At 55.6% G+C, this 18,126-nt stretch overlaps 1 protein-coding gene across 2 annotated transcripts in view; it reads left to right on the forward strand.

Annotated features, from left to right (window-relative positions):
- The window catches only part of SALL3 (spalt like transcription factor 3), a 20,756-nt gene extending 12,960 nt beyond the window's left edge, over positions 1–7,796 (forward strand). The window contains exons 2-4 of one of the 2 annotated variants that reach the window (XM_060611762.3): positions 1–1,544; positions 1,761–2,101; positions 4,765–7,796. The exon at positions 1–1,544 is cut by the window's left edge and continues 1,390 nt beyond it. In XM_060611762.3, the coding sequence (XP_060467745.3) occupies positions 1–1,544; positions 1,761–2,101; positions 4,765–5,196 (2,317 nt within the window). In that variant the 3' untranslated portion in view covers positions 5,197–7,796. Of the gene's footprint in view, positions 2,102–4,764 lie in introns of both variants that reach the window. The other variant, XM_060611759.3, reaches the window with a different exon arrangement.
- Positions 7,797–18,126: the final 10,330 nt, after the last annotated feature.

Raw genomic sequence — 18,126 nt, forward strand, 5'->3', positions numbered from 1 at the left:
GAAGTACCCGCACATCCAGATGAACCCCTACCCCGTCCCCGAGTACCTGGACAATGTGCCCACCTGCTCCGGGATCCCCTACGGGATGTCGCTGCCTCCAGAGAAGCCGGTGACCACCTGGCTGGACAGCAAGCCCGTGTTGCCCACGGTGCCCACGTCGGTCGGGCTGCAGCTCCCGCCCACCCTCCCTGGCGTCAGCAGCTACGCGGACTCCCCCAGCCTCACCCCTGCGAGCCGCTCCCCGCAGCGGCCCTCGCCCGCGTCCAGCGAGTGCACGTCCCTGTCCCCCGGCCTCAACAGCTCCGAGTCGGGCGTCCCCGGGACCGCCGAGTCCCCGCAGCCAGCGCTCAGCGGCTCCTCTCTGACCAAACCCGAGCCCGCGAGCCTGCCTGGCGCCAACGGCAGGGCAGGGGACGTCCCCGCCAGCGGGCAGGTCTCCGCCACGTCCGCGGCGGCCTCCACCACCGCGCTGGCAGACGGCAGCATCTGCACGGGCCTCTGCAGCCCCGTGCTGCCACCCGGCTCCGACCAGTTCAAGGCCAAGTTTCCCTTCGGGGGGCTGCTCGACTCCATGCAGACGTCCGAGACCTCGAAGCTCCAGCAGCTGGTGGAGAACATCGACAAGAAGATGACGGACCCCAACCAGTGCGTCATCTGCCACCGCGTGCTGAGCTGCCAGAGCGCCCTGAAGATGCATTACCGGACGCACACGGGGGAGAGGCCGTTCAAGTGCAAGATCTGCGGGCGCGCCTTCACCACCAAGGGCAACCTGAAGACGCACTTCGGGGTGCACCGGGCCAAGCCTCCCCTGCGGGTGCAGCACTCCTGCCCCATCTGCCAGAAGAAGTTCACCAACGCCGTGGTCCTGCAGCAGCACATCCGGATGCACATGGGCGGCCAGATCCCCAACACGCCGCTGCCCGACGGCTTCCCGGACGCCATGGACGCCGAGCTGCCCTACGACGACAAGGCCGCCGAGGCCCTGAGCGGCTACGACGACGACGCGGACGAGAACTCCATGGAGGACGACGCCGAGCCGCGGGAGCCGGCCGGCGACCCGCCCAAGCCGCTGCTGCCCTACGCGGGCTCCTGCCCGCCCTCGCCCCCCTCCGTCATCTCCAGCATCGCCGCCCTGGAGAACCAGATGAAGATGATGGACCCGGTCGCGAGCTGCCCACAGCTGACCGCCTTGAGGTCCGTGGAGAACGGGTCCGGGGACAGCGACCGCCTGAGCAACGACTCCTCGTCGGCCGCGGGCGACCTGGAGAGCCGGAGCGCGGGCAGCCCGGCCCTGTCGGAGTCCTCGTCCTCCACGCGTGCCCTGTCGCCCATGAACAGCCACAGCGAGAGCTTGCACTCCAAGTCCCCGGGGCTCAGCGCCCAGGAGGAGCCGCAGGAAACGCCGCTAAAGACCGAAAGGCCGGACAGCCCCCCCGCCGCCCCCGAAAACGGAGGCGCGCTGGACCTCACGGCGGCCCAGCCCGGCCGGCCGGCCGTCAAGGAGGAGGCCCCCTTTAGCCTGCTGTTCCTGAGCAGAGATCGGGGTAAGTGTCCGGGCGCCGTGTGTGGCGTGTGCCGCAAGCCCTTTGCGTGCCGGAGCGCGTTGGAAATCCACCACCGCAGCCACACCAAGGAGCGCCCGTTCCTCTGTGCGCTCTGCGGCCGCGGCTGCTCCACTAGGGGGAATTTAAAGCAGCACTTGCTGACGCACGCGTTGAGCGAGCCGCGTCCTCAGTCATCTGACCCCGACTTTGCCCTAGGTCCCGGCCAGACCACCGCTAGCCTGGTCGCCGGCCCCGCGCCCGCCGCCATCAAAATGGAAGTGAACGGGCACAGCAGGGCCATCGCGCTGGGCGAGGGCCCGCCGCTGCCGGCCGCCGTGCAGGTGCCCCCCGGGCCCCCGGCCGTGATGGGCCCCGGCCTCGCGCCCATGCTGGCCCCCCCGCCGCGCCGGGCGCCCAAGCAGCACAACTGCCAGTCGTGCGGGAAGACCTTCTCGTCGGCCAGCGCCCTGCAGATCCACGAGCGCACGCACACCGGGGAGAAGCCCTTCGGCTGCACCATCTGCGGGAGGGCCTTCACCACCAAGGGCAACCTGAAGGTAAGGCGCGGGGGGGCCGGCGCCCGGCTGAGCGCGGTGGTGGGTGGGGGGCTCGGCCGCCAAGGCTCCCCACCCACTTCAGGTGCTGCAGGCAGGGCCTCTGCTGTGATCCGGGGGACGGGGGGTGGGGGTGGGGGGGCAGAGGTGCTGGGGACCCCCCTCCAGTAGCGAGGCACGTGCCCGTGTCGTGCTGCGTGTACCTGTGTCTAACGTGCACACGTGTTTGTGTGTGCGTGAACTTAGCGGGGGCACGCATATCATGTAGCGGTGGCGAAGGGCTGGCTTTTCAGTGCAGGCCCGGCCCCCCGAGGGGCTGGAGGAGGCTGTGGGGGATGACCACACAGGAGTGGGGGGGGGTGGAGCAGGCTGTTGGGGGGGTGACCACACGGGGTAAGGGGGGGCTGGAGGAGGCTGTTGGGGGGATGACCACATGGGGTGGGGGTGTAGCTTTTGGGGGGTGACCACACGGGGTGGGGGGGGCTGGAGGAGGCTGTTGGGGTGACCACACGGGGGGGGGCTGGAGGAGGCTGTTGGGGGCGTGACCACATGGGGTGGGGGTGTAGCCTTTGGGGGGTGACCACACGGGGTGGGGGGGGCTGGAGGAGGCTGTTGGGGTGACCACACGGGGGGGGGGGGCTGGAGGAGGCTGTTGGGGGGATGACCACATGGGGTGGGGGTGTAGCCTTTGGGGGGTGACCACACGGGGTGGGGGGGGCTGGAGGAGGCTGTTGGGGTGACCACACGGGGGGGGGGCTGGAGGAGGCTGTTGGGGGGGTGACCACATGGGGTGGGGGTGCAGCCTTTGGGGGGTGACCACAGAGGAGTGGGGGGATTGGAGGAGGCTGTTGGGGTGACCACACGGGAGGGGCTGGAGGAGGCTGTTGGGGGGGGGTGACTACATGGGGTGGGGGTGTAGCCTTTGGGGGGTGACCACACGGAGTGGGGCTGGAGGAGGCTGTTGGGGTGACCACACGGGGGGGGGGGGCTGGAGGAGGCTGTTGGGGGGGTGACCACATGGGGTGGGGGTGTAGCCTTTGGGGGGTGACCACACGGATGGGGCTGGAGAAGGCTGTTGGGGTGACCACACGGGGGGGGCTGGAGGAGGCTGTTGGGGGGGTGACCACATGGGGTGGGGGTGCAGCCTTTGGGGGGTGACCACAGAGGAGTGGGGGGATTGGAGGAGGCTGTTGGGGTGACCACACGGGAGGGGCTGGAGGAGGCTGTTGGGGGGGGGTGACTACATGGGGTGGGGGTGTAGCCTTTGGGGGGTGACCACACGGAGTGGGGCTGGAGGAGGTTGTTGGGGTGACCACACGGCGGGGGGGCTGGAGGAGGCTGTTGGGGGGGGTGACCACATGGGGTGGGGGTGTAGCCTTTGGGGGGTGACCACACGGATGGGGCTGGAGGAGGCTGTTGGGGTGACCACACGGGGGGGGCTGGAGGAGGCTGTTGGGGGGGTGACCACATGGGGTGGGGGTGCAGCCTTTGGGGGGTGACCACAGAGGAGTGGGGGGGTTGGAGGAGGCTGTTGGGGTGACCACACGGGAAGGGCTGGAGGAGGCTACTGGGGTGGTGACCACACGGGGTGGGGGCTGGCACAGGCTGTTAGGGGGTGACCACACGGGGTTGGGGGGCTAGAGGAGGCTGTTGGGGGGGTGACCACATGGGGTGGGGGTGTATCCTTTGGGGGGTGACCACACGGGTGGGGCTGGAGGAGGCTGTTGGGGTGACCACATGGCGGGTGGGACTTGAGGAGGCTGTTGGGGGGGTGACCACACAAGCTTTGCTCTTGGGCAGCAGTCCCGGGACCCGGTGCGGTCCCAAATGTGGTAGAACGTGGCTTTTAAACACTCCCATAAGACACAAATAACAAATCCCGTCCAGAGGCCAGGCTTTGTCCTGGTTTTGTCTGTGGCTGCCAGCAGGGGCTGGGGGCATTTGGTGAGAAGCCTCTCGGCCTGACGGCCGGAGGAGAACAGCCCAGGGTAGTGCTCACGTTTTCAGGTGACCCCACCATACATGTTCCATGGAAGGTGAAGTGTGGACAGGACATTAGATGAGTGTTTGTAGAGAAACACGCCTCTTTCTGTCCACGTCACAGGCCTGTCCGGGCTCCGGAGTCCTCTTCAGAGACTCTGGAAAGCTCCCCACCTGGGGCTGCTCCTTAGGGCTGGGACGTGAGCCGCCTGAGGTCTCTGCTGGCCCCAGGTGCTGCCCCTTCCACGTTTGGGAGAAAGCCACCAAACAGGCCCAGTGAAGCAGGAGTGCAAAGACGGCGTTGCGGAGGCCAGGGGAGAGGACTGAGGGGCGGGACTGTGTGCCCTCCGAGCTCTGGAGCCTTCCTGGGTGGCCTTCGGACTTTGCACCTCGTGGGGGAGTTACCCCGTCAAGCTCATCAGCTGAAAGAAACTTCAGAACATATCGGCCGGTCTTGCTTTTTGTATTTCATAAAAAGAAATGTCACGCATTAAAGTATAAGCCGCTCAGAAAAGCCCACCCGACAATGTTTGGTGTCCCCAGACCGATGCTCAGAGCGGGGAACAGAAGCCCGGTTCCGAAACCGTCGTGCTGGGTGTCTGGGTGACACGTGGGAAGCGTAGGACAGGCACGCACCTGCCTCCGTGCCGGGCTTACTTGTGCCTGTCTCCGTGTCTCTCACGCAGGTGCACATGGGCACACACATGTGGAACAACGCCCCCGCGAGGCGTGGCCGCCGCCTGTCAGTGGAAAACCCCATGGCTCTGCTAGGTGGCGACGCTCTGAAGTTTTCGGAAATGTTCCAGAAGGATCTGGCAGCACGAGCGATGAACGTTGACCCCAGCTTCTGGAACCAGTATGCCGCGGCTATCACAAACGGTCTCGCCATGAAGAACAACGAGATCTCTGTCATCCAGAATGGCGGCATTCCCCAGCTCCCAGTAAGTCTCGGCGGAAGTGCTATCCCCCCCCTGGGTTCCCTGACCGCTGGGATGGACAAAGCGCGCACCGGCGGTAGTCCGCCCATTGTGAGTTTGGACAAAGCAAACTCGGAAACGGGAGCCAGCCGTCCGTTCACGAGGTTTATCGAGGATAACAAGGAGATTGGTATTAACTAGCTGTGTGCGCGGCCTGGCCCGTCCCTCCGTCCCACGCGCACCCCGTCGAGCGCGACCGTCAGGCTGTGCAGCCATGCGTCCGAGTTCTCCTTAACATTTTACCCGTAGTAGAAAATACGTTCACTGTGTGGCTGCTGGAAGGTTGTCTCGTAAGCTCTGCATGGTACTTCTCTCCACGGTGAGCTGGACTGTTCTTGGGGACCCCGTAACCTCCTAAATACGTTTAAGTCAAAAAGAAGTCCTTGTAAAACCGCCTTGGGAATGGAAAGGGCTCAGACCACACCCGGTCGGTTCCTCCCCGAACCTAATACCGTCCCCCCTCCCCCCCCCACCAGAGGAGAAAGGGGTCGCCTGTGCTGTTCCAGCGACACTCACTCGAAGGTTTTGTTCGAATTAGTTAGAAACTTGAACTCTGTTTTTAGACTATTAACTGAAAGATGTGGTCCGGTACCCCCAGCGCTGTGTCTTACGGCACTGCCTTCGTCTGTAGTATTTATCATGTTAAGATTATGCGGGTAACAGATAATACGGCCCCAACTTTAAAGGAAGCTTTTGTACTGCAGAATACATCTGGCCATGTGATGATTTTTTTTTTAAAGCAGAATTTGTTTTACTATAAATAAGTGAGTTATTTCAATGCAGGCAATCGTGAAGTTACACTGGGAAAGACGGCATGCTCTCGTGTGCAAGCACCTGTCAGTGACCACGCTTTTCTTCGGTTTCTTTTCTTTTTTTTTTTAACTTAAATGTTTGTAGCTGCTATGTGGACAATTGTTCCCTAGTGTGGTCTGTAGCCCAGCGACTGGGAACAAGTTACAGACAAACGTCACCGTAAATTATTCACAACAGTATAAGCAGTTGTGAGGAAATATTTCACGTTATCAAAGCTGTACAATAAAAAGGTAATGTTTGTATAATGTGGTTGCAAACTCTTAATTTATACTATTGCACTTTTAGTATTTTGTATTAGAGAGGTTTGTCTATGATTTGAAAACTTAAAAAGATGTAAAGTATTTTATAAATAGTACTTTGGTTTAAGGAAAATGAAAAACTGTTACAGTTTCTTGTTTTGTCTTAAGGTCAAACAACATGAGAAATCTGTGCCACTGAGACAGAAAAGCCACCAGGATTTGTCTGTTCCTCAGTCAACTAGGGCCTGCCACTTCCTAAATTAAAATGATTTATTTAACTTTTCTACGAAGCCCGTTGAAAAGCCTGACCACCCCTGACACAGCTTTGATGAATTAATCGTAGGCCCGTGGCACCGAAACGGCGGGAACTCACCTAGAGACCGCGTGGGTGCAATTTCAGTCTCTTCTCTTTTCTTCACACGCCCCGGACCAGATTTCCACCGCTCCCCGTGTGCAGTAAAGTGGGGAGAGATAGCAGAGGTCTGGCGGTGTCATCAGTCGTAACTGGGACATTGTCTGAGTCCCGATTTATTTATTATCTTCTCAGATGAGAACAAAGCACAATGTCATCTAACTACTCAAAATCCAGCCTGAAGCTGCTGACGAGGTTTGAGTTGCTTGGCGCGAGGCAGGGCCCCGGGGCAGGGGGGGTGCTGGGCGGCGGGCGGGGGGAGCGCCTGCGACGCCGCGGCCCGCCTTCTACCTCATTCTGTGCGTTGGGCGGCCTGTCCGGCCGCGTCCCTCCCGAGGTGTCGCGGGCGGCTGGGTGGCGCTGGGGTCGTGCGCCCCGAAGAAGGGACCGGACGGCAGTGACTTCCCGGCTAACGTGGAGAAGTAGGACGATGTTCCCAGCACGACAACAGCCATAGAGTCAGGTCGTGACCTTGAACAGAAACAGGTGCGAAGACTCCTCATCAGCAGACTGAGCTGTTTCTTCCCGTCGGATGGAGCATGGTCCCCCCCTCCCCCCGCCCAGCTCTGCTTCCCGAGGCCAGAGGGGCCATCCCTTCTCGGGAGACGGGGCGGGGGCCTCGGCCCGGCCACGTGGCACTACTGGCCTTCAGCGGTTGAATGTTTTTATTATTTATGTGTCCTCTTTGGTGTGAGTTTTGGGTTTTGGTTTTGGTTAGTAGTTGGTACCGTGTGATGCTCTCTCTTCTCCCAGAAGGATGTGTATATAACTTAAGGGAAAAGAAATGTAAAGTGTTGTAAATAAGATGGCTTGTGAAGGGACCGCGAGACGCGCCCCTGCGTCTTCAGGACCAGGCCGTCCCTCTCCGCGTGGTGAAGAGAGACACTATTTTTCTATTGCAGCACCATGTAGGGCCGGGGCCCCGGAGCCAGCCGGCGCTCTTACCAAGATCCAATATTTTTTATGATAAACCTGTGGCTCGACACATCTACTGATTGAAATGGATGTCTTAGTCTAGGTGACTATTTTTGTCATATGGAAATGAATAAAATGCAGGATGTAATCTTATCTCTGAATCGCGTTCCTTGATTATTCAAATGGAAACAAGTGGGACTTGAGGTTACGGTCATTAATGGTGGACGTATATCCGTGGTGTTTCTCCGAGGAAAGTCAACGAGGGTTGACAGCTTAGATCTGAGCAATAGCTAAATGTATCTCAACTGGTCTTGAAATTTTTATTTTTCACTTTTTTCTAAAATAAAAACGCAACCTCCTAATTGTGGATTTTTTTTTTACATCTGTGACGGAAGACGATGTGGTAGAAAACGCCTACCCGTTAGAGCCTTGGCGGTGGCCACAAATGACTACCCTCCCAACTGCCTTCCCACCCTCAACGCTCAGTGCCGGTGTTGGCTCTTCGGATCGCTTCAGAAATACGCGGCTGTGCATCGAACCACATTGTAGGCGCGGGAACGAAGGGGCGCGCGGTTCACGATACCGTGTGTCCACCACCAGCACCTTCGTCCGTTAGCTCCCGAGGGAGGATGTCTTTACCATAAAGGAAGCTTTACCTCCCCGGTAACATTTGAGAAGACGTAAAACTTTAAATAATTTAACAGCTCCTGGTTTCAACAGGCATGATGCGTTTCTTTTTTCGATAACTACTGATACCTAGAAATAGTTTTTGCCTGGGAGGTGGGGGGTCCTTGCAAAGCACGGGTGAGGACGCTAACCACCGAACTAACGGCCCAGGTCAGCCTCCCAGCACAAAACCCTCCACCTTAGGGATGGACCCAGGCTGGTTTCAGTGCTGGGGTGGAGATTTTGAAACATGAGCCAAGTCAGACAGTAAATTCAGTTTGTGTTTTAAAATGGTGAAATAAAGGTTCCTGTATTTAAAATAATATAAATTACAATGCAGGGAAAACGTGATCTGCTTATTTTGAAAACATTTCTAGTGTAAAGCCGGGGGCGTTTCAGCTTAACAGGCCCGGGTTTTCGCTTGCTCCTGACGTCAGCTCCACGTGGCGCAGACCGCGCGTCAGCCGTAAATGCCAACGATCCCTGAGAATTATTTATTTAAATATATTCCTATTCTGGGTTCATTACGGGAACCAGTAACGTTTCAAACTAATTAAAAAGTATTGCTGAAGGGCTAAAAAGCAATTGTTTCTAAACTCTGCGCTGTTTAATTTTGTCCCCTCGGAAGCGAGAAGGCCGTGGCCCCCGCCTGCTGTTGCTTTGTGCGTGGCCGCCGCGGCCAGGCCCCGACCCCAGCTTCCCGGAGCCCCGACACACGTCAGGCCTATCTCCTCACTACCGGGCCGCGTGCGCGTCCCCAGCCCGACCACCTCCGGGTCGCCGTGTTTGTTGGCTGCCTGTCTGATGCCACGGAAGCCCGGAGGCCTCGCGGCTTTCCTCTGGTGCACACTTGGGGCAGCGTGATCGTGTCACATACGTGCAGCCCCGTGGCCGGCCTGTCACCTGGCGAGCATGCCGGGCCTTTTGTGTTAAAATCCTGAGCCGGTTTGCTGATGACTGGTGCCGAGGTGGGAGCGGGCACTCGTTTCTTCCTCTGAAAGGCCTTCCCGCCGCCGCGCCTCGTGGAGAAACGCGCCCCGAGATGGTTCTGTTTAGCGGGTCGGTTGGCTGACCTCAGTCTACGGAACGTCCTGTACAAAGCGAGGGAGAACGTTAAATTCCCCTTGTCGTCTTCACCTCGCCGGGAAATAATGGCGTTACTTGAGCGTCCTTCCCGCAGGGAGGACGTTAAAATGCAACCGCCAGACACGGTTCCCGTGGTGGCGCTCACACCTTTGTCCCCAGTTGACAGGCGTGTGGCGTGTTGGCGCACCGGGCGGGGCCACGGCGAAGGGCACGGGGGCACCGGGCCGGGCCGGCCCTCACACCCTGCTCCCTTTTCTGTACCCAGGGTAGAATTTGGTGGCATTAAAACCCTCTCCAGTTCTAAAATCAGGGTGGTTGGTTTGTTGTCGTTTGGAAAGAACTACCACTAATGTTTAGCTTCCTTTTTCCTCCCCAAATTCACTAGGCAAGTCTCAGTGTTTAGAGAGAGAGAAGATACAAATGATTACCTGAGAACACAAATATGAAAACTCTACTATAAACGACTTTGCTAACGAAAATCCGTGGAATCATTTGTGGACCATGAAAAAATGTGTTGGTATCTCTATTTTAAATCGTGGAATTTATTGAAGCTTTTTAAACTGCAACTATATTTAAGGTAAAATAAAGGCGAGCTCTGTGAACATCGTGATTACTGCGCTTCCTACGAAGAGAGTCTTTTCTAAATGATTAGCTTTTTGTCACATGTGTTGCCCACGCAGGTGCGCATATGGTTCCTCGTCAAGATTATATACGGATACACGTACCGTATACACATATACCGTGTGCGTATACACGTATTCAAAAGAGTATGCCATTTAAAGCAATGGTTGTTTCTTAACGGTTGTTTTTAGTAAAATACCAGAGAACGTGAACTATTCCCTTGGGTTTCCCTGTCCTAATTGTAACCGTGTCTGCAGGTTTTGGTCTGACTTGGGAGTCGTCACAGGTTGTATTGACACGGCTCCGTTTGTGGGTCCTCTGCTCGTGACTGAGTTCAGTGTTTGCCCGAGCGCTGGGTTACAGGGGGAGGAGAACCAGAACATGGGCGAGGCGGGGGCAGACAGAGAGCTGGCGCTGGGTCCTGTTGTGCCCGTGCCCTCCGTGTCCCTGAGATGAAGGGACCCCAAGGCCCTGCCCTGCGGAGAGGAGCCGCGGCCTGCCCGTGAGTCACTCCCTGGGTATGATTCACATGTGGAAATAAACGTCTGATCTCAAACGTGATTATTCGTGAACACAGGGGTTCTGCAAACCCTCCAACCGCTCTCCAAGTTGGCACGATACACATAATTTTAAGTTATAGAATGACACATAAACTGGAATTTTCACAACCAGGCGTGAGTTATTTCCTTCAGTGGCTGTCCTGGCACTCCAGGTGGTCACTAATTCTGTTTATTTTCTTTCTAGCTTAATTTAAAGGACTTGTGAATTTTAATAACTTTAGGTTAGGTACATAATGTCTAATACAAAGGTCTTAACATTTCTTCTACAACTAGCAGATTTTTTTTTTATCATATGCAGGATACACGAAACATTTCCATTTTACTTTTCCTATTTGTTTTCTGAAGGACGATGTAAAAACAGCTCTTCTGACCTAGAATTACCCGGAAGAAACGTGTCACGGCCTCCCACGACGGCACCGCTAAGGGGCGCCGGCAGGCTCGGGGACCGTATTTTCCACGCTTCAGACGGTAAGAGTCGTAGGGATCCCTAGTGGAAAGTATGTCAGACCTCCCCACACATTCAGATGCTGTAAAGATAAATTAGGTTTGGAATCTTATATCCGTTTCCCTTCACAAATAAGCCTGGAGTTGCCGTGTTTTCCGCGGGGGATCATCTGGTCTCGTCACGGCTCAGGAAGGGGCGGCCTGTGCACAGAGCTGTTCCTGTGCAGGCTTACCGTGCCTTACTCTGTCTTCTGCTTGGCTTTGCTTTGGGATTTTTAGTAACAGCGTTCGGGGCTGCGGCGGGCAGTACTCGACGTGCTGGGCCCGGGGCCGCCCACAGGAGAGTTCTGTAGCCCCGGCGTTTCATCTTTGCGCTTCAAAACATTTTACTGAGCACACAGAAGACGCAGGTCTCTTAAAGGTGAACAGCAGTTCTGTTATCTGGCACCTGTCGTAGACACACGTGCTCAGAATGAGTCAAACCGGCCCATAATCTCACCCGAGGAACGACTTACCAAAGAAGCTGATCTGGAAACCGTACCAGCGATGGAAAAAGACACGAACTGTAAAAAAATCACCAGCGTCTCAGAGTTTTATTTGCTGCATTAACCTCCTAGATTTTTCAGTCAGGAGCTACAGGCAGTTTGGGAAAATGAGCTTTACCAATTAATATTTGCGAATGGTTCATTTTTCCCCAGGAAAACTCCAAATGTAATTTTCATAATCTCAGTGCACCCGGGACTTGAAGATCGCCCGGTGGGTTTTTGGCCGGAGCGGTTCTTGTAAGTCGTTCATTCGTGAGTAGTTCCTGGCTACCGGAAGACTCTCCCTTACATGTTCCCCTGTGTCGTCCGTCTGTCACCCAGAACTCCCCGGGCTTGGCGTTCCCATCTCTCAGTTTACATTTAGGCCTTGACCCTTCAGCTTGTCCGCTGCTGTGCCAAGGACTACGCACGAGATCAAGTGGTGTTTGTTTTTTAAGACCTTCTCCTTTTTTTCAGTTTTTATTTTTTTATTTTGAGAGAGAAAGAGAGAGAGAGAGAGAGAGAAAAGCGTGAGCAGGGGAGGGGCAGAGAGAGAATCCCAAGCAGGCTCCGCACTGTCCGCGCAGAGCCCGACTCGGGGCTCCGACTCCCGAACCGTGAGACCGTGACCTGAGCCCCGGTCGGACGCTTGACCGGCCGGGCCCCCCGGGTGCCCCTGGAAGAGCGGGTTTTAAGTCACAGTCAGAATTCGGTCATTTTTAAGGGTGGTGTCTCGGGCTAGGCTCTGAACCCGGTCATCCGTGTCTTCCGATGGTCCTGAATTAGGTACTCGGTTTTAGAAACGCAGGCTCCGTGGTCCTCGACATGAAAATCATGGCTGGTCTTGGTATTTAACTGAAGACAAGCTGAGGGTTTTCTCACGAGCCCTGACGAGGGAAACCCAGCGACGGATTACCTTCTTGACACCGGCTGTTAGCTGCCGGCTTCCCTTTGGCTCAGACACGGCGTCCTCAGTGGTGTTCAGGCCAACGGGCTGACGCGGGAGTGTGCCTGTGGCCTTACCTAGGTAGGCCTCCGCGACCCCGCCGGAAAAACGCACCTTGCTCCTGGGGCGGCGGGGAGGGGACAGAGACTGTCCGCGGTGGAGACAGCGTGTCTGCCGTCTGCCTGGGGGCCCGTGACCCGTGCCTCCCGCTCCAGGAGCGGCGAGATGGGGAAGCATCAGTGGAGGGTCACCGCGTCCTCGCCGGATTGGCTGTGGGAGCACCGAGAGAACTGTGGGCTGTGGAAAAGTCAGAAATGCTTTCAAAGAGTATTTGTAATCCCAGAAAGGAAGAGTCCCCGGACCCCAAGTCTAACCGTCAGGGATGAACTACAGAGAGAATATCGGTACGAGATCTTGCAGGAGGGGGACGCTGCCTGGCTCTTGATAAAGCTCGCTTCAACAGATTCTCTTAAACCCCAGTCTTGCCCTTGCAGATCTGTGATGAAAACTAAATAGTTTTGATCTGTACTTCAGTATGTAGTAGGGACATCTACTTTGTCGATAAGCTGCGTGTGCCTGAGAGAGTGACCCCTCAAAGTAAGAACTTTCTAAGTAGGGCAGTTAATTCAGCTCAGGGAATATCTGTTTGTCCAGAATAACAAGTAAGGCTTTTTGAGCAGAAAATAATGCTGAGCTTAATTATTTTATTAATGCATACTCCCCGAGGTAAGGAAATGCGAGTTTTTTCTAAACTTTGTCAGCACAGATAAAGCAGTTGGAATATGCTTGCAAGGCTAGCTCGATTGTTTTATTAGAAAATATTCAATATTTCACATGCATTTAAAAATAGCATATTCAATTGCAATTATGTGTTTTCTCTACTTTTGTAATTAAAAAGATTGGAGCTTTTCCTTTGATGTATTGGGATTCCATTAGCAGAATGTTTAATGGTTTAGAGGTAGTTCTGGAATGTTTAATTCACTAATGTGAGTACAGCCAGTCGTCTTGCGTTTCAGGATGAGGCCAACCATTGAACAACTGTGTAGAAACCATCCGTTTCGCCGTGGGCTCTTCTGAGCTGTTGATGGTGAACTTCCCTTCCCCACTGTCACCTTTGATTTTCAAGCTAGAGTTAGTTTCCTCTAGAAATGTGAAAACAATATCGAAACATTCTCACCTTTCTGAACATATAAAATGCTTTCCAAAGTTAACAATCAAACCTGGTCTAAAACCAGCTCTCCAGCGTTCGAGTGCCCAAACAGGCAAGGAATGGGGGTGCCCCCCGGCTCTGGTGGCACCTTTGGTCTCTGGCTGGCTGTCCCCTCCACCGGGCTGGCTGCAGGGGCGAGTTGGGACTCTGTGGTCCCTGGCATGCATGTGGGCTTCTCAGGGAATTGCCCACCCAAACCATTGGCATTCTTTCTTTTCCTTTTTTTTTTATATACTTATTTGGTGGGGGGGGGGGGGGAGGTGGCGGGGGTGGTAAGGGACAGAGGATCCAAAGCGGGGTCCACACTGACACACAGCCCGACACGGGCCTCAAACTCCCAAACCATGAGATCACAACCTGAGCCAAAGTCGGACTCTCAACCGACTGAGCCTCCCAGGCACCCTGGTGTTGTTTCTTTGAAGTGACATGTGTATGTGTGTATCTTTGCACATGTGGACCGGGACATGCGTCCTGGAGGCGGGAGAGCCGAGGGCAGCCCTGTGCATCCCCATGGAAGGAGCACAGATGTGGCCAGGGCACCAGAGTTCAGGATCTCAGGACATGGGGTCGTGGGGATGATGGCCCTGAGCTCGCAGGACGTCAGCTGCCTAGAAGTGCTGTGGGCCCAGACAGGCTTGCCCACGGCCACATGTGCCCTGGTCCCTACGCACAGTTGTCCCGGCGGGTGGGGTTGCACACCCAGCCCTCTCAGCTGCAGCCAAATCATGTCGCACAGGTAGATACAAGGACAGCTGACTCGTTCCCACAGGCCTGCTGGTGGCTGCCAGGATGGTCCAGAGGGATGGCCTCAGGCTGGCACACTGTCCCTATGGCCCTTCTCTGCCAGTGTAGTGGGAGACGGTGTGTCCCCGTGCCTCACCCGGCAGCCACCAGCTTCCTGCCGCATCCCCAGGCCCTGGGCTGCCTGAGTGCTGTTTTAGGAGGTGAGAATCAACACTGCTTCATCCCACACGTTACCCAGTTACGTCCCCCCCTTTTATTGCAAACACACCACTCTTAGGTTCCTGCTCTGTGCTCCAGGAACAGTCCTGTCACCAGAGGGTAGGCTCCACTGTCTGAGCACTTGCAGCTTTCCAGGGGCAGAAAATCTGTAATGGGAGAGCTGAATCTCGAGTGTCCGCTCATTGATGAGCCAGACTGGTAAGCTCTGCTCACCAATCAGAATAACCTAAAGCGTAAGGGCAAGTTTCATACACCACCCCACAGTAGAGAGAGAGGGCTTCAAGCAACAGAAGTCTGTACCAGGGAGACTTGAGGTTGATAAATATGAGCAAAGACATTTGTTCCATCCTTCTGTAACATTCTAGACTTCATCTCTCCAAGATGACTGATTGAAGATGGATGGATAGGTGGATGGATGGATGACAGGAGTGGATGGATGGATGATGGAGGAACGGATGGATGGATGACAGGAGTGGATGGATGGATAGATGGATGGATGATGGAGGGATGGATGGATGGATGGATGACAGTTGGAGGAATGGATGGATGGGTGGATGACAGGAACGGATGGATGGATGGATGGATGGATGGATGACAGGAGTGGATGGATGGATAGATGGATGGATGATGGAGGGATGGATAGATGGATGGATGACAGTTGGAGGAATGGATGGATGGGTGGATGACAGGAACGGATGGATGGATGGATGGATGGATGGATGGATGGATGGATGGATGGATAGTTGGAGGAATGGATGGATGGATGGATGGATGGATGGATAGTTGGAGGAATGGATGGATGGATGGATGGATGGATGACAGGAGTGGATGGATGGATAGATGGATGGATGAGGGAGGAATGGATGGATGAATGGATAGATGGATGGATGGATGACATTTGGAGGAATGGATGGATGGGTGGATGACAGGAACGGATGGATGGATGGATGGATGGATGGATGGATGGATGGATGGATAGTTGGAGAAATGGATGGATGGATGGATGACAGGAGTGGATGGATGGATAGATGGATGGATGACAGAGGAATGGATGGATGGATAGATGGATGGAAGGATGACAGGAACGAATGGATGGATGGATGACAGGAACGAATGGATGGATGGATGACAGGAGTGGATGGATGGATGGATGGATGGATGATGGAGGAATGAATGGGTGGATGGATGGATGGATGACAGAGGAATGGATGGATGGATGGGTGACAGTTGGAGGAATGGATGGATGGATGGATGACAGGAATGGAGGGATGGATGGATGGATGATGGGAGGACAGGAGTGGATGGATGGATGACAGGAATGAATGGGTGGGTGGATGGATGGATGATGGAAGAATGGATGAATGGGTGGATGACAGGAACAGATGGATGGATAGATGGATGACAGTTGGAGGGATGGATGGATGGATGACAGGAGTGGATGGATGGATGGATGGATGATAGGAATGGATGGATGGATGGATGGATGACGGGAATGAATGGGTGGATGGATGGATGGATGACAGAGGAATGGATGGATGGGTGGATGACAGGAACGGATGGATGGATAGATGGATGACAGAGGAATGGATGGGTGGATAGATGGATGGATGGATGGGTGGATAGATGATGGAGGAATGGATGGATGGATGGATGGATGACAGGAGTGGATGGATAGATGGATGGATGGATGGATGATGGAGGAATGAATGGGTGGATGGATAGATGACACAGGTGGAGGATGGATGGATGGATGGACAGATGAGAGATGGTTCCTGTACTCTTGGAAGGAATAGAAATTTCAGTGAAATTGAGTACCTGTACTCAGGAAACCTTGCTTAGCTAGGAGACATCCTTGTGTTAAGACTGCACAAGGTCATGTCACTTCACCCTGCACACCGCACACCTCCTGCCCCCTTTCCAGCAGGTTCTCTTGAGCCTAGCAGCATTTCTGCAGCTATGTGCCTCACACCCAGATTCCTGGGCCCACCTCCGAGGCTCGGGGTAGGGCTTGAGGTTTGGGGCTCCTGGGTGATCCGTGTACCGCTGATGTAGCGACCAGAGCAGAGACTGTCTTTCATTGCCAGACTGGCCAGCCTGCCTCCCGACCAGGCGGGGGTGTTGGGCATTGAGCACTTCCTCAGCTTTGCAAATTGGTAACCTCCAGACTGCCTGGAGACCCTGTTGAGGTGCAGATTCTGGCTCAGTAGGGATTCGGTATTTCTAGCAGGTGCAGTGTGGCTGGGCTTGGAGCTGTGCTAAGCAGAGAGGGACCGGGCAGCTGTGAATGCCGCTAGAGGACGGGATTGAACCTGGGAAGCCCACCTTCATCACCACCCAAGGCACCCAGCCCCGTGCCCTTGCACTTGGTGGCAGCTAACAGAAAATCCACCTAATAGTTCAGTGGAAGTTTATTTGTCCCGAATAACCCAAAGCCCAGAGTTCGGGAGTTGCTGGGGTCCATTCCGTGCCACCAAAGGCCGCCGTAGTCTGTCCTCGTGCGGCCCCCTTATGACCTCAAGGTGGCTGCTGCTGTCCCAGGTCGTGGCTTCATGCTCCACTCAGACGAAAGAAGGGCAAGGGCACGTGGCCTGAAGCCAACAGCCCATCTCTCTGTCAGAAAAGTGAAAGCTTTTCCGCAGACTGCACAGAGCAGACTCCCGCTTCGGTCCCCTGGACTAGCCCCGTGTTCCTCAGCCACCGCTTGCCAGAAGGGGCCAAGAAAACTGGGGGTGTATGAGAGACAGCCGAGCCGGGTACCCTGCCTGAGTTGTCCCTGACATCTGCTGCTGGAATCTTCCAGAGTACGCTCTCTGCTACCCTCGCAGGTTAGGGGAGGCTGTGTCACCCCCGTCAGACCAGAGAGACCTGTGCTCCCGCTCGTTGCTCTGACCGTGGCCACGGCCCATGCTTTCCGGGGCTTAGTCTTAGGGCCTGTGCAGTGGGGGTTAGAAACCACCTCACAATGCTTCCCTGAGCTCGTGTCTGCGGCCCACCCAGCAGGGGAACAGCTGTCACTCGCAAGCTCCCTCTGTCCAGAACGCCTCCCCCAGCTCTTCCCCGGGGGGGCTCACTCATGCGTTTAAGACCCACCTCTCCTGGGGCGCCCGGGGGCTCAGTCGGTTGAGGATCCGACTTCGGTTCAGGTCACGATCTCACGGTTCATGGGTTTGAGCCCCACGTCTGGCTCTGTGCTGACAGCTCAGAGCCCGGAGCCTGCTTCCGATGATTCTGTGTCTCCCTCTTTCTCTCTGCCCCCCTCCCCTACTCGTTCTGTCTCTCACAAAAATAAAAACGTTAAAAATTAAAAATGAAACAAAACAAGACCCACCCCTCCTGAAGAGGGGCTGCCGACTATTTATGAGCAGAGAACGAATGAGCTTTGTGACGCGGCTACCTTCTGAAAGCACTGGTTGGGGTACTGCACCAGTCCAGGCACAATGGATGATCTGTTTTCCTAGCAGCTTGTGTCGTGACCAGCTAAGAGAGCATGGCAGGTGTGGGGGACGGTGCCCCGAAGACCCGGGGACCCACACATCTGGACATTGGAGGTAAAGCTCAACCTTGCAAAAGGGAATGTTGGAGTTTTCCATGGGAGTTAAGTCTGATGATGCGGGGACAGGGCACAGGGGCCGCCCCTGAGCTCCGTCACTGAAAGCAGATAGAAGCCGCTGG

The sequence above is a fragment of the Panthera onca genome, chromosome D3 (genome assembly GCF_046562875.1).
Source record: "Panthera onca isolate mPanOnc1 chromosome D3, mPanOnc1 haplotype 2, whole genome shotgun sequence".
Lineage (NCBI taxonomy): Eukaryota > Metazoa > Chordata > Mammalia > Carnivora > Felidae > Panthera > Panthera onca.